At 39.3% G+C, this 15,141-nt stretch overlaps 3 protein-coding genes and 1 non-coding gene across 4 annotated transcripts; all 4 read right to left on the reverse strand.

Annotated features, from left to right (window-relative positions):
- Positions 1 to 2,337: 2,337 nt before the first annotated feature.
- On the reverse strand, positions 2,338 to 2,419 carry TRNAS-GCU. Its single transcript has one exon. It is a non-coding gene; the product is annotated as a tRNA-Ser (tRNA).
- A 2,810-nt stretch (positions 2,420 to 5,229) lies between these two features.
- LOC125471751 (subtilisin-like protease SBT1.4) lies at positions 5,230 to 7,801 on the reverse strand. Its single transcript, XM_048572464.1, has one exon. It carries the CDS (start codon positions 7,760 to 7,762, stop codon positions 5,444 to 5,446), a length of 2,319 nt encoding a protein of 772 aa, XP_048428421.1. The 5' UTR covers positions 7,763 to 7,801; the 3' UTR covers positions 5,230 to 5,443.
- A 1,330-nt stretch (positions 7,802 to 9,131) lies between these two features.
- On the reverse strand, positions 9,132 to 10,275 carry LOC125471740 (40S ribosomal protein S28). The gene is made up of 2 exons (XM_048572450.1): positions 10,117 to 10,275; positions 9,132 to 9,538 (listed from the first exon to the last, which is right to left on the reverse strand). Exon 2 carries the CDS (start codon positions 9,535 to 9,537, stop codon positions 9,340 to 9,342), a length of 198 nt encoding a protein of 65 aa, XP_048428407.1. The 5' UTR covers position 9,538; positions 10,117 to 10,275; the 3' UTR covers positions 9,132 to 9,339.
- A 3,100-nt stretch (positions 10,276 to 13,375) lies between these two features.
- On the reverse strand, positions 13,376 to 15,141 carry LOC125471803. Its single transcript, XM_048572586.1, has 2 exons — positions 14,637 to 15,141; positions 13,376 to 14,079 (listed from the first exon to the last, which is right to left on the reverse strand). The coding sequence occupies exon 2, from the start codon at positions 14,066 to 14,068 to the stop codon at positions 13,574 to 13,576; it is 495 nt and encodes a 164-aa protein (XP_048428543.1). The 5' UTR covers positions 14,069 to 14,079; positions 14,637 to 15,141; the 3' UTR covers positions 13,376 to 13,573.

Below are 15,141 nucleotides of genomic sequence, written 5' to 3' on the forward strand. Positions count from 1 at the left end.
AGCCAAAGAAATCGACCTCTACTTTTTCAATTACAGTTTATCTTAATACACTCAATACAATTTCCGCTATTATCATGTCTCCTTACACTCTATACATACACATCACATTCCTCACACTCTTCACATACAGGAGTCGGAAAGGGAAGCTTGGTGAAGCTATATATCGATTGTGAGCTCGGGATAACATTGGCCAATGTAAAGGAGAGTAGAGATGTGCTTATGCTCACCTCATCCCAACAAAGGTTTGTGGACCGGGTTTGCTATCCCACTTATTTGAACATTATAAAGGACATATAGTGTAAAAAATTGTAACTTAGAATAGTAATTGTCAACTTTTTAATAAATATGGTACTAACTTTTACAGATCATAAACTAGAGGGATACAATGTGCAATAAACCTAATATTTTTTATGCTAACCATGTGGCATATAAATATAATAATAACAAATGAAGTAATGTGTCAATTTGGTTCATGAATTATTCACTGAGTACAAATTAAGTTTTTAAACTTTTTTTTTAAAGTAAGTCCTTAAACTTATTAAGACTTGTCAATCTGATCCCTACTATAATACTCAAAGTTATTCTATTAAATATTAATTAATCAATTAAGTCAAGTCACTTGAATGTGATACTTTTTAATAGTAAATTGGCTATTTTTAATGAATTTAAGAATTTAACTTTATGAGAAAATAGTGAATGGAGTTAAACTTGAAGAGTAAATTAATAGCTAGATTCGCAATCTATATGCAAATGTTAAGAGTTTATGGACGAGAAAATGACGATATTACCACTTGCAAGTCACATGATTTATATTGACTGAAAAATAAATAGAATATTAAAGATGAAATTGACCGTTTGTAATGACTTTAAGGACTTAATTCAACGAAAAATAGTTTAGGAACGTTTTCACTCACATGATAATTAAGTAGAAAATCAACAGTATACTCTAATATTTTTTAAGTTGGGTGGTTCTTTTTACACCATTTTTTTTATTTATGGACCACAAGTTTTTCTTTATTTTTAAAGACCATTCATCGTAAAATTACCAAAATACCCAACTAAATTTTAGGTAATAGTTCTTAGCATTTTAAAAATAAAATTAAAAAAATGAACGCGGAGAGGGTGGAGTAATTTTTCGGTGTACCCGGTACACCAAAAAAATTTGGTGTACCCTCACTCATAATGGTGAGGGTACACCAAAAAAATTTGGTGCACCCTCACTTTTTGTACACCAAAAAAATTCTAATGAGTGAGGGTACACCAAAAAAATTTGGTGTACCCGGTACACCTAAAAATTTTTCGAGAGGGTGTTGCAGCCACCCAACTCTCTCTCTCTCTCTCTCTCGGAGTCAACCTTCCACGGTGTTTTCATCTTCCCTAGGAAGCTATGCAACGTCGCCACTCTTGCCCCTTGCTGTTCCTCTCTCCTGGGTAGAGAAAGAGAGACCTCACGTGTAAAATCTTTCAAAACCAGTTCCCACTTTGGCCGTCCGACGCCGTTGTGCTCCTCCTCCTTCTCCTTCTCCTCCTTAGAGGGCAAGGGGACGGCATCGTCAAGAGCCATCCCATTGTATGTGGGTCCACCACCTCCTCTTGGTGCTCCAAGCCATAAGGATTTCAGAGGGTGCTTGAATGAGAATCTAGAAAATGGCGTCGTCCTTTTCTAAGCCGCGGTTGCGGTGGATCTTGTCAACCCCAGATGCAGTGGAGACTGGAGCGCCTAATGGCAATCACCAGAGATGGAAATGGGGTCTGGACTGGACTGAGATTTGCTGTTTTTGAAAAAGAATGATGAGATGCGGAAGAAGAAGAAGAAGAAAGGGTATGGCAGAGAGGGTCGAAAGGTTGTGCCAATTTTTTTTTTTTTTTTCTATATTTTCTAGTAGGAATAATTTAGAAATATTACAAATTTACATGTTTCAGTGGTAAATGACGGATTGTAAGATTTCTTTCAAACTAAAAACTACAGGTTTCGGGTTCGAAACCCATTGCTAGTGTGGAAGCCAGAATTGTGGCCAGGAGAAAGCTGTAATGCATATGTAAGTCTTCCCGAATCCGACCCTAGAAGAGGTGGATAACCGTGACTTACCATCTGTTATCTCTTAAAAAATAAAAAAAATAAAAAAATTGTAGGTATCTAAAGAAATAAGGTGTTCAAAGATGAAAATTAGATATACAAAGTCCACTCATTAAGATTCATGGGCTAGCTATTTTGTTTTTGGGCGTGATAACCCGGCTTTGGTGTTACGTCTTGCTCAGCTGCTAAGATTCTACTTTAACAAGAATGAACAAATAAATTTGACCAAAAAGAATGAAAAAAATGGAAAAAGATGGAGACGACGCCTGAGAGATTCGAACTCTCGCGGGGAAACCCCATGTACTTAGCAGGCACACGCCTTAACCACTCGGCCAAAGCGTCGTTGGTGTTAGTGTCTCCTCACGTAATATATATATATATATATGACATATGTTGCAATGTGTTTTGTCTTATCAACGGTTCCGGCTGTACTTTATTTGCACGTTATTTAGACGACGTATTGTTACAAACTGGACACAAGGAACACGTTGAGTATTTCCCTTACCCATTCATTACTTGAGTTTCTAAAAAATTGTAATCTATCACCATCGATTCTCTTATAAAAATTGATTAGTTCAGATGAAGGTGCATGTTAACTAATTGATAATAAAATGAAAGGCAACATAGTTCTTTTTTTTTTAATTTTTTTTTTTTTTTTTTTTAATGATAAAAGACGAGATATTTCATTCCAATACCATAAACTAAGCTAAATAGTACAAGGAAAAAGGAGCCCCTCCTCTAGAAGATCACATATAAATGAAAGAAGATTACCAAACTAAGTACAATTACTCTCCGAATGAAGAGCAAACCTAGCAATTCTATGGACTACAGAGTTGGCATCTTGACGAACATGGGTCATAGAATCTTCAACGATCATTTCCATAAAAGGTTTGGCATTTTCTATGATAGGTCCAATAGTTGATGAATCAATAGAAGAATCATTTAATGCGGAAACCATTTGAAATGAATCACTTTCAAAAACTATTTTCTGTAAACCTCTTTCGATAACCAATTTGAAACCAACTTTAATCGTCAACGCGTCGATTTGAACAAGGAAGAACACCTCCTGGAAAACAAATGAAGCAACCCCAATAAAACTTCCATTAGAGTCGCGGATTACCACACCCACACCACCAACAGTTGAGTTTGGAACCCGCGCCCCATCCAACGTAGTTGTTGTGCCCACCAAGCAACAAAGGTGTGCATGTTGCTTCTCAAGCACAACAAATTAAGATTGTGCATGTGCATATCAAGTGGGGGTTTGCAAATGGACATATTGTTTTGTTACGGTTTGACGGTTAAGACCTCTAATTCGATAGAGAATATGTGTACTTAGGATTATGATATGTGTTATTATGTTATTGGTGTTGAGAAGGGAGGGAAATGAGGGATCTTATATGTGCTTATAAGTAGTTGAGCTACTTTCCATATTGCCAATTGATTTTATGATGTAACCTCAACTTTCTTCATGGTATCAGAGCAAATTGTCCATGTATGAAGCTCAACAGTCACACGTATTTCACGTCACTCTATTTGTGTTGTGCATAGTTATGCTTGAAAATTTTTCTCACGTGAGGGGTGTATTGAGAGTAAATCCCATATCAGAAAAATGAGGGACCTTACATATGCTTATAAATAGAGAATAACTAATGAAAATAACTTGAAAACTGTAAGTTTTAACGATAAGCATAAAATAAAGGGTTAAGTGAATAGTGCCATGATTGACTTTTAGTGTAAAAATGTGGTTTTTCATTAAAGTGTACAGTATCAGGAGTTTTTCGTTAAAGTTCCCTATAAATAGTTAGGCTACTTCCACATTTTATCGTGGAACCTCAACTTTCTTGATTGTATCAGAGCAGATTGTTTCATGTATGAAGCCCAACGGCCACTTGTGTTTCACGTCACCTTATTTGTGTTGTCCACAGTTATTCTTGAAAATTTGTCACACGTGAGGGGCGTGTTGAGAGTGAATTTCATATCAGGAAAATGAGGACTTGCATGTGTTTATAAATAATTGGGCTACTTCCCATATTGTCAAATTTTTTTTATGTTGTAATCTCAACTTTCTTCAATTGGATGTGTCTTAATGTAGTTATATGAGTGTATACTGTTGTAATTTATAAATACTCTCAGTTGTAAATGGTAATTATAACACCATTAATTGAATGAAAGTGAAAAACAGTTATTCAGTTTCTTCTCTCTCTTCGACTTCTGTGATTTCTTCAACTTTTCCCTCAAGATTACTTAGTACAGTTGACATGATTAAATGGATTGGGTTTTGATCTGAATTCGATATAGGAGATGAATTGAGATTCTATGCTCGACAATTAGATTATGATCAATTTCAATACTTCGACTATAATGGGTTTAGAACAGATAATAGATAGATATCTTAGCCATAGAATACAAGTTGAATGAATAAAGTGGAAGGGTGCATTAGTTGTGATGTGCGATCATCGTATGCCACTATAGATCAAGAGGAATTATAGGACGACAATATAGCCAGTGATGTTCATGGCACGAAATGTTGGGTGGTCAAAAACCAACACATGCAAAAAATGAATGTAGTAGATATGAGAATGCTTCGTTGGATGTGGGGACAAACGAGAAATTATAAGATTAAGAACGAGGATATCCGAAGTAAAGTGGGAGTGGCCGCAATTGAAGATAAGATGAGAGAAACTCAGTTAATATGGTTTGGACACGTGAACCAAAGACCTACAGATACTTGGATTAGAAGATGTGATTATGGGGCGAAGGTCATGGCAAAAATGGTAGAGATAGACGGAAGACTTCGAAAGATATTGTAAGAAAATATATAGAGTACTTGAAGTTAACGAAAGACTTGCGCAAAACCGTGCATGATAACGTTCTAGAATAATACAATTGACCTTATTTAATGGAATAAGACATGGTGGTTGTTGTCTATAATGGGGTTCCAATTTGTATCAAATCGGAGCATATATAGGGCTATTGAGACAATTACTTCCACTAAGAAAACTTTATTTTGGTTGCCAATCCATGAGCTTTATTGATTAAGCAAAAGATCGATTACGAACGAATCCAATGGTCAGACTGTAGGTGTATTAAGGTTTGGTTCAAACCTATCCAATCAAAATTTCGAGCTGTATACAGACCCTCTGAGACAGATCTTTTGGTTGCCAATGCATGAGCTTTATTGATTAAGCAAAATTTACACAACGTAGGATTCGAGAAGGCCCTCCAGCCAAGGCATACAACGCGCCATACACACATCCCCAGCCCTTCATGTATATATACAAGTGGGCTAACTGATAACTTACAAATTGCACAAAACAAAGCAAAGTGATCACCCAAATGCTAGCTGAACAACCTTAATGCTAAATCTCACATGGAAGCTGTATACGGAGTGCTGCTCCACCTCACAGCAACCGGACTCCTCACCAGATGGCTACCATCTGTCCACTCAATAGACCCGTATCGCTCTCCGCCATCATACCCAACTCCTCTCCTGAATGTAACCTCATAGCTCAGACTCTGGTTCTCTTCACTGAACTCCAGCTTGCTCGGCAAAACGCTGATCTCAACACCAGCTGGAGCAGTAACATTCACCTTATAAACTGCGTCCACATTGCTCCCCACATTCGTAGCGATTCTCTTGTACTTAACCAGGCTTTGATCCGAGCTCAAGATGACAGAAAGTGAAGGGTAATTCAGATCACCAGGACTAGCCAAACTGTTCTTTGTGCATATATCAGAACCAGTAGGCTTTCCTAAGAAAACGGCGATTTGCCTTGGACTGTACCCGATTGAGCACAAAAATGCAACATAATCATTCACATTGAGATCGTAAATTAGCCCGGGATTGAGAGCTCTGTTGGGATCAACATGTCCTGCTCCATGAACAAAAGGAGTCGACTCTTTCCCTGTTGCAAGGTCCCTGATTTTCTTACCTGAATCGTCTAAAGTGTAAGCTGTTGTGATCAAAGCAGATTTTATAGCAGCGATCGACCAATTCGGATAGGCCTTTCGAAGCAATGCTGCAATGCCGCTCACATGCGGGCACGACATAGATGTCCCCGAAATTATATTGAACTCGGTTCTTCTAGGATCAATTTCCAAATCCGTGGGGGCAGACGCCCCAGTCCAACCCGCCAAAATGTTCACTCCAGGAGCAATCACATCGGGCTTGAGAATCTCTGGTGTTAGAGAATTCGGTCCTCTGCTCGAAAAAGCTGCCACCTTTGGGGCCGGCGGCGAAGTCCCAATTACAGTTCCTCGGAAAACAATTGTGGCCGTCGGGTATTGGCTCAATCTGATGTATTCCCTTATCTGATCGGCGGCGATTTCACCCACCTCTGTTGCTGGGATAAGGTGAGCATCAGCGAGAAGCTCTTCTCCGCTGTCGGCTGTGTTGGCCAAGATAAACCCAAGCCCGCCGGCTAGCTTCACCGCGCTTCCCTTTCCGACTCTCGCATTGCCGCCGCGATCACAGACGACAATTTTTCCCTGGACTTTCGATGGCTTGAGAGCCCCTGCGTAACAGTACCTGCTTCCTGCGTCTCCGCCGTATATTAATGGAAGCTGGTGATCGACTAGAGGCTCGCCGGAGTACAATGAAACACCACCGAAAACCCGGTTATCGCCGAGGATAACATCGGCTGGGAACTCTCTGTCAACGGTGGAAGCGCCAACTGTGAGAATCCATGGAGCTATGTTGGTGGCCGTAAATGGGTTGGGCCCAGAATTACCGGCGGAGGCGGAGACGAGAACACCATGCTGAGAGGCCCCGAAGGATCCGATGGCTATAGAGTCTCGATCGTACGGAGGAGAACGACCGCTGGCTCCGACGGAGAGCGAAATTATGTCAACGCCGTCGGCAATTGCTTGATCCATAGCGGCCAAAATGTCGGAATCGAAACACCCAAATGACCAGCAGATTTTATAGACGGCGATTCTCGCCTTGGTGGCCATGCCTCTGGCTTCGCCACGAGCGTACGAGAACAAGCTGGCGTTAGCGACCGGGGAGCCGGCGGCGGTGGAGGCCGTGTGTGTCCCATGGCCTTCCGTGTCTCTCGGCGATTTCGATTCATTCGATTCGTCCATTAATCGTCCGATGTACGCTTCGTAGCCGTCGAAGTAGGCTCTGGCGCCGATGATCTTGCGGTTGCAGGAGGAGGACGGGAAGTCCGGGGCACTGACGCAGGTGCCCTTCCATCGGGACGGAACCGGGCCGAGACCTGAGTCCGAGAAGCTCGGGCGCTCCGGCCAGATCCCGGTGTCGAGGACGCCGACTATGACGTCGTCGGCGTAGTCGGAGTTGGGCCATAAGCCGAAGGATTCAGCGAGGCCGAGGAAGCTGGGGGTGTGAGTGGTGTGGAGCTGACGTGGCTGGTCGGGTGTGACGGAGAGGACGGCGGGGTGGGAGAGGAGCTGGGTGGCCTGAGAGGATGTGAGGGCGGCGGAGAAGCCGTGGACGGCGCGGTCGTATGTGTAGAGGAGTTTGGTGGGGTGGGGGGACGGGAGGGATTGGATGATGGAGGTGTACCAGCTCCGGTGAGAGGAGAAGAGGGTGGGCTTGTCTGATTTGGACACGTGGACGATGAAGGTTTTTGGACGGTCGGATAGGTCGGGCGGGATCGAGAGCGTAGCAGGAACAAGAAAACAGAGGAGGAAAAGGAAGGGAAGGAGGTTGGAACCGGCCATTGCTAACGAGTGTTTGGTTCCTCAGAAAGAGGAGGAAAATCAACAAATGGGTTTGTCTGCAGAACTGCGAAACTGGGTGTGGGGTTTTCTAATTGCCACGTGGCTCCATAATTTTTGTTACGAATGGATTGGTGCGCGAATTTTAGGCAGGTTCATCCGATTGCCGTAGCTGATTATTTACGGTTGGATTTTGGATTCCGAATTTTGGAGGATGCAAATGAATAATGTAGCCGCGATGATTGGCCTACCACATGACATAGGGTGGGACCGGGATTTTAAATTCGGTATTGCAGGCACAACGACGTCGAATGGGGGAATCAAGTGGAGTGTGGTCCATGACTCTAGTGTATACCCACCACCACCTACGTAATCACCAAAAAATGTACCTACTTTTAAATTTGAGATAGGGGGGGGCTGTAAATCGACTTGAACAATTTTAGTTTGACTAGGTTTGTTGTAAAGTTTGGTTGATAAATGTTTTACGTTATGACTAAACCAACAATCTTTCTCCTTGCGACAGAGTCCAAAAAATCATATCGTTCGAGTTTGTCTCAAAAATAATTGAGTCAAGCAACTACAAGCTCGAGTTTGCGTTTGTGTTTACAAAGAGCTGAGCTCGAACTTGATAAAAGTTATTTTTGTCTTAAGTACACGGCCGACCCTGAGGGTGTATATCTAGTGCCACTGCACTGGACTACTGATTTTTTTCTCTCCTCTAGTTGCTTGTGCAAAATAACAAGAATGCGCCTATGGTGCAAACGTCCCGTTTATGTTGTAAGATTGTAACAAAAACGACCTTAAACACGCTTTCAGAAGGTCAGAGACAAACTCTAAATCAGCAAGGAAAAAAAATTCAAGTACCAAAAGGTAAGAACACCAAAAATTTAGGGAACAATTATGATATTAACAATACTCGCAAGAATTAGATGACAATGTGAGTTTTATCAAAATTTGGTCTCTTCTTAATTGCTGATTCGCTTCCCACCATACTCGAGTGGGCAAAGGCTGTTCTAGTCTCTTCTTAGTTGCTTGATGACCTCACAACATAACACAACACATCAAAGCTACCCAACAGTGGTGTGGAGACTAGAACATCTTTGCCCACTCGACAGCTCTTCTATGTCAGTTGAATCGTTTCTTACCAGATATTTGCACTCGACGAGTGTTAGAACCAGAACCATATGATGTATTTCTCTTAAAAGACGATGGGAGAAAGAACCTATTCCCTTTCACCCTTCTAAACAAATAACAAGATAAATTACATATCAAATTTCAACTCCGACGAAGCAACAAAACACGGTAACTTTTAAGAACCAGAATTGTTGCTCAATAACAATAAGATGAGGTCAGGGAAGAAGGGAAGCAAAAATTTGACACAGCAAGCAGGAACATTGTTACTTGTTCAAACAAACAAAAAACATTCTCAGACAATTTAGTTTAGAACGATTCCGTAACAAAATCTCATGACAAAAATTAGGTCTATGATGCTAGTAATACCCAGAATTGGCAAAAACAACAGTCATTCCCCAACAAACACAGACATAGGAGCTTCGATAAACAAGACAATCTCTGATTGATCACCGCAACCTTCTTGCCTCCCTCTCGGACTCAAGCAAGGTAAGGATATCCCCCTCCCTCACGGGTCCCTTGACATTCCTCATGATAAAACGGTTCTGGTCATCCAGAAACTTGACTCTCACCTGAGTCACCTGCCCACGAGATCCAGTCCGTCCCATAACCTTGATCACAATAGCATGCTTAATCGTGGATTCCATTCTTCGCGGAAAACAAAATAAGAAAGAAAAATTTAGAATACACAAATATTTGATTTAGTTTCAAACCCTACAATCTAGTACATCAGAGTTAGCGAAATCCCGACGTACTTAGGGAGGATACAACGGTGTCCAAAGCATAACGAATTTACGAAATAAGCAAAGCACAAGTTAAAATTCAAGAACCACCACAAAACAGAGCAAAAAACTCAATGGGGCTTCAAAATCTCATGGTATTTGGTAATGGCTGCCAGTAAGAAGTGAGCACCAAGCTTCAAAGCAACTTCTTGAAGATTAAATTTTCTTTGAAACAGAATATACAGTAATATAAACCCTAGAAACTGAGGTTACAGAAAATTTAATCATTATTCAACAGCTCCTCACATTTTACCATATTAATAAATTAGATTGGGTTCTGGGTACCAAATCTAACCCATATGTTTCTACGAATCAAGCTATAAAAACTAAATAAATAAAATTGTCAGGAACAATGAAAATTTCTCATTCATTCAGAAACCCAACAGAAACTTATTAACATAATATAACATAGGATTTACATTATGCGAAAGATAAAACCCTAACCTGGAGGCTGGATGTCCAGATGAGAGATCGAGGTCGGAGAAGACGGGAAAGTGGCGGCGCGGAAGGGGAGGCTGAATCGCGAGACGAATGAACGACGCAGTGCAAAGTAGGAGAAAGGAGAGGAAATAGTCTTTTGCATCAACTAGGGTTTGGGTTTTTATGTTAGGTTTACAATTTTACCCTTCATTCTATTTTTCATTTCATATCAACCAATAATGTTTACGTAATTTAGGGCCCATTTGGTAAGAAGAGGATTCAAAATTTTGATTTTTTTTTTATTTAAAAATTTTAAATCCAAAACTTTGTTTGGCATGAAACGTCTCAAAACTAATCCAAAACAGAAAAAGTTAAGGCCGAGGCTCAAAACCAATTTCTAGACCATTGCATCCCTCCTCTCCCCAACGGCGACTCCTTTGGATATTCAGTGACTTCTTACCCCCAACTCGTGCTGACAAGACACATGCTAGTTGGGTCGATAGTCTCAAATTTGGGATCCAACAACCTCCGAAACTAGTGGCCATTCGTTGTTGTTGATTTATCTTGGCCGAAGTGGAAGGGGGATTTTCTTCCCTCTTAATTTCTCTTCCCTTCCCTCAACTCCTATTTACATGACCATAGTTAAGCAAATGTCAACATCTTATATTGATTTTTTTATAGAGATAATAAGACAAACGAGTAATGTGTGAGAGAAGGGAAATGAAATTGATGAGAATAGAAGATGGAAGAATCATACTCCACCGGAGTGGGCATCGTAGGCACCCCACATCATGCTCAACTGCCTCCACACCACTCAGATGCCAATCAATCACGTCCCAAACCAAACTGCATGATCTCTTCTACACGGAAGTCTGGGCAAAATAATTGGCATGAGCGATGTGATTGGCCATACCGTCTAGAGGATAGGCAACGTTGATCCACACAAGGAACAAACTGCTCTGAATAAAGATACCTAACAACTAGCATTATATTTTGTAATATGATATATAATCTAAGAAGAAGAGAGTTTGATACCCTGAATCATGATCAAGAGTTTTATGGACCACACGAATGGTTGTATTTTTTTTATTAAAATAGCTTAAGCAAAAATACCATACAAATAGTGTGAGGCATAACCCAAAAAACCCAGTACATTTCGACAAAAAATAGCATACGAATAGTCTCTTAATTGGGCTCCACTCAACTTCTGTTTAACCCGACATAGTGTCGAGCATACGGGCTGCCCCAATTAGTCCCGCTAGAGGGCCTTTTATATTCCATACATTTTTCAGTCACTGATAAAAAATCTAAACTAATTGTACGTTTTATCCAAAAATCAAGTAAATATTTTAAGGCTCTGCGCATAGTCTTGCAATGTTTCCGGAGCAAAACATTCTTTCACTTTCTGCTCGTCGTATTAATGTTGGGGGTAATGACATATGACTCGTTTGAAATTTTTTTTTAAAATAATTCAAAGCGTTTTTAAAGAAAATATTTTTTTTTTGTTCTAAAAACACTTTAAATACATTTCCAGAATTTATATGCGTTTTTACTAAAGATTGGATTTAAAACCTTTTCACTAAAACAATTTTCAGTAATTTTAAAAGCACTTCCAAACGAGTGGTCATATGCTTTGCCAGAAAACAAATTAATCCCTATTGATACAAAGACAAGAAAGAATGAATCATGTGACCATTAATTATAATACCATATAAAATAAGAGATGATGATTGAGTTAAATGTATTATCTTATTATTGGATTAGGTAAATGAGATGTTAAATAATTGAGGAATATGTATTTTCTCAGAAGTTAGCCACCATTTCATAGGAAAAAAGACACTTAATTTCTTCATATTATATTTTCTGTCAGTCTAGTTGGCGAGTTTATCTAATTTTGACCCCCTAAATTCTAAGTTAATGAGTAATTTGGATATGCTAACGCGATAAACGAACATACGAGGTGATTGTTGATGTTATTGTGTTGGCATTACTTGACTTTTGGTATGATCAATCTAAATCATACTAAAAATCTTTAAATATATTATGGGCGGTTACAATAAAAGTCATCGTGTATCAAGACTGATAATTTATTTATCTGAAAGTTCGAATTTATTTCCTTTTAAGTTTCTAGCAAAAAGGATCGGTACGAATTTTATTTCAAAGCGGCATATTTTCCATGAAAATACTTAAGACCAAAGAGATCATTGCGAATGATTGTCGGTCATAAATGAACGTAAGATCTATTTCAATCAACAGTTGACATTCAATCATGCGGGTGAGCGACTATCCTTAACAAAACTAATAAATTTTGGAATGGCTAAAGCTTAGGAAACAAATATTCTTCATACCAAGTTGCCATGTTGCATTACACGTTTGAAGGCTTGAAGCTCAAGCACTTGATAAGTAGATATCTGCTGGTAATCAATGATTGAGTTAAAGATATTGAAGAATATATCTAACGGCCAAAAAACTTGGTGTGGGTCCAAATCTGATGGGAAAACTAGTATAATTGTATTGTGGCCATTCATGCAGTGCACCAGATCCGGTTCCCATATCCTTCCCTTGTTCTATCCACCGTCCACTAGAGAGTCACTGAAATAGTGCCTGTCTGGCTCTGATTCTGGTGTTATTTTCTTAGTTGTCACTGCATTTCTGTGTTGTGTTTGTGTTGTGCCAGCCGCTATGATTTATAAAACGGACAACAATTCTCTCCCTTTTTTTTTTCCTTTTCTTCTTTCTTGTTTGAACGTTCAAGATTTTATCTTTGTAAAAAAGAAGAAAAAGAAAATGGAAGAGGAGGGGGGAGGGGAGGGAAGGAGGGGAGGGAAAAATTAAGGGGAGAGAATCCCCATCCTTATAAAACGTCTTTGTTTACCTTTCATAGTCATCTTTTGTTTCAATTATTTCTAATTTAGGTTGAATTGATAGACCTCTCATTGTCATTTAATCATATATTTAAAATGATTTCACTTCCATCTTTCATAACATTAAATGTTATCGGCATTAGATGGTCTAAATTCACGGATCCACAATAAAAATAGTAATCTAAATCAATGTATCTTATCTAGTAGCATTTAACGTCATTAGAAAAAGAAAAAAGTTGTAGATGGGTGGGTATTTTCCATGTTACATGCAGGCCATGTGTAGGTTTCCACATTTCTCTTGATTCCTTTGCAGAATGATCCTTCCATTCTCATAAACTTATATATATAAAAACAATTTCACCTTCAAGTTCCATAAATATCAAAATTCTAGCAACATAACCATAAGAAAATTAAGAAGATTAAAGGAAAAAAAAGGTTCTGTATTTCAGTACTAATTAATTAAATTACGACTAAAATTAAACATCTACCCTTAACAATTAAATTCCTTGCTTTTCCTTTCTGGGTTTTTATTTTCAGCAAATAAAATAGCAAATTCGCCAAACTTTTCCCAACTTTTGATCCTTATTCCCAATATATTCTCCAGTAATCAAATATCCTCAACCAGTCAGAGTCGGAAAGCAACTCTCAGACCTTGTGAGCCCTTTGCCTGCATTTATCTTTGTAGGACTACTTGGAGTTGATCTCAAACCCCCCCTCGGAGAATCCAAACTGCGCCGGAGAATCTGTCTCATGGCAGATATCAAGTGAATGGTAGGGTTTGGAGGAGGCCCTGAGGCCTTAAACTTTTTGCAGAAGTTCATGTGTGTGGCCATGGCTTCTTCCGTGCTGATCAGCCTCTTCTGCGACCTAACAATCTCATCTTTTATAGCTTCTGCACACAACCCACAAATCCAATGGCCCTGATATCTCTCCCTCACGTGCTCAATGTACGCAGGTGTGCACTCTTCTGTTAATCCACAGCAGTCGCATTGTACGAACTCGATTTCGATGGAGGGAACGAGTTTTGTTGTGGTTTGTTGTGGCTGAGTTTCCGCGGCCGCGGCCGGTAGAACAATCGTGTCGGTGGTGACGATAGTTGCGGACATTGCCATTATTGTTAAACCTGCAAATAATGCGAGCAATGCAAATATGATTTCTAGAATCATGAGCAATGCGTAACTTCTGATGGGAATCATGGGAAGTTATGTGTGTTTTTTTTTTTTATAAGAAAAACAGAATTCGGCTTTGGATAACAAAAAACGTTGAGCTTCTTAGCAAAAAATAAACAAGGTTTGAGCTGGAAATCCCAACTATGTTCTTGAAATAGCTTTGTTAGTTTCTTTCTTCCTCAAAAGATAGAAAAATAAAATCATGGGTTTTGCAGATTAATTCCAATCCTATATGAATCAAAAGAAAAGAAGAAATATTGCACCGTTTTTTCTTCTAAAAATAAAATAAAAACATACTTGCAATGCCATGTAAATTGGTTAAAAACGTTTTCCTTTGAACTCAACGTATCACCAGTTCAGTTCCCCTTCCAATATCGCTTGCATCAAAACAAAAATGAAAAACATTTTTTTGAAAATGAGCTTCTCATTGAAAAGTGAAAACAGAGAAATATCTAGTTGCAATTCAAATGAAACAAGCTCAAGTTAAAAAAAAAAAAAAGTGAATAATTACCGGCAGAAACTGCAGAAACAGATTAAAACCTAAACCCGATGTATCCTTTTTGGTTATTTTCTTCTTCTGAATTTCTGCTAATTTGGGTTTGTTTTCTGTGCGTATCCTCTATCGCTCTTTCTCCCAAGCTCCTTCTTCAACCTTCTCTTCCGCAGCCATTTTCTAAAGAAATAATCTTCAAACCTCAAAACTCTTTATCCAAACGGAGCCTTAATTTTCAGCTTTCTCAAACTTCGCTAGTTGAATTATCTCTTCGTCTTCCTGATGCAAGACCCAAACTGTGATCTTTTTTCTCTCTTTGATCTCTTTTCTGTGTTTTTGGAAAGAACCCAACTCTTAATATTATGAGTAAACAAAGAGATTGCTTTTTGTTTCTCCTTCACAAAATCTTCTACTCAACAATATATGAATAGCAGAGAAGTAGAGATACAGAGAGGAAAATACAACACACTTTCTAGAGAGAGAGCGGTGCAAGAGACAGAAGACCCAATGATTGAAGGCTTAA

This window comes from the organism of the source record quoted next, unplaced genomic scaffold (assembly GCF_019419815.1).
Source record: "Pyrus x bretschneideri cultivar Hongxiangsu unplaced genomic scaffold, Pyrus_bretschneideri_v1 Contig61, whole genome shotgun sequence".
Lineage (NCBI taxonomy): Eukaryota > Viridiplantae > Streptophyta > Magnoliopsida > Rosales > Rosaceae > Pyrus > Pyrus x bretschneideri.

Coding starts and splice junctions, on each gene's coding strand:
- LOC125471803 (XM_048572586.1), bottom strand. CDS start 14,068: ATGGCAATGTCCGCAACTATCGTCACCACCGACACGATTGTTCTACCG.
- LOC125471751 (XM_048572464.1), bottom strand. CDS start 7,762: ATGGCCGGTTCCAACCTCCTTCCCTTCCTTTTCCTCCTCTGTTTTCTT.
- LOC125471740 (XM_048572450.1), bottom strand. CDS start 9,537: ATGGAATCCACGATTAAGCATGCTATTGTGATCAAGGTTATGGGACGG.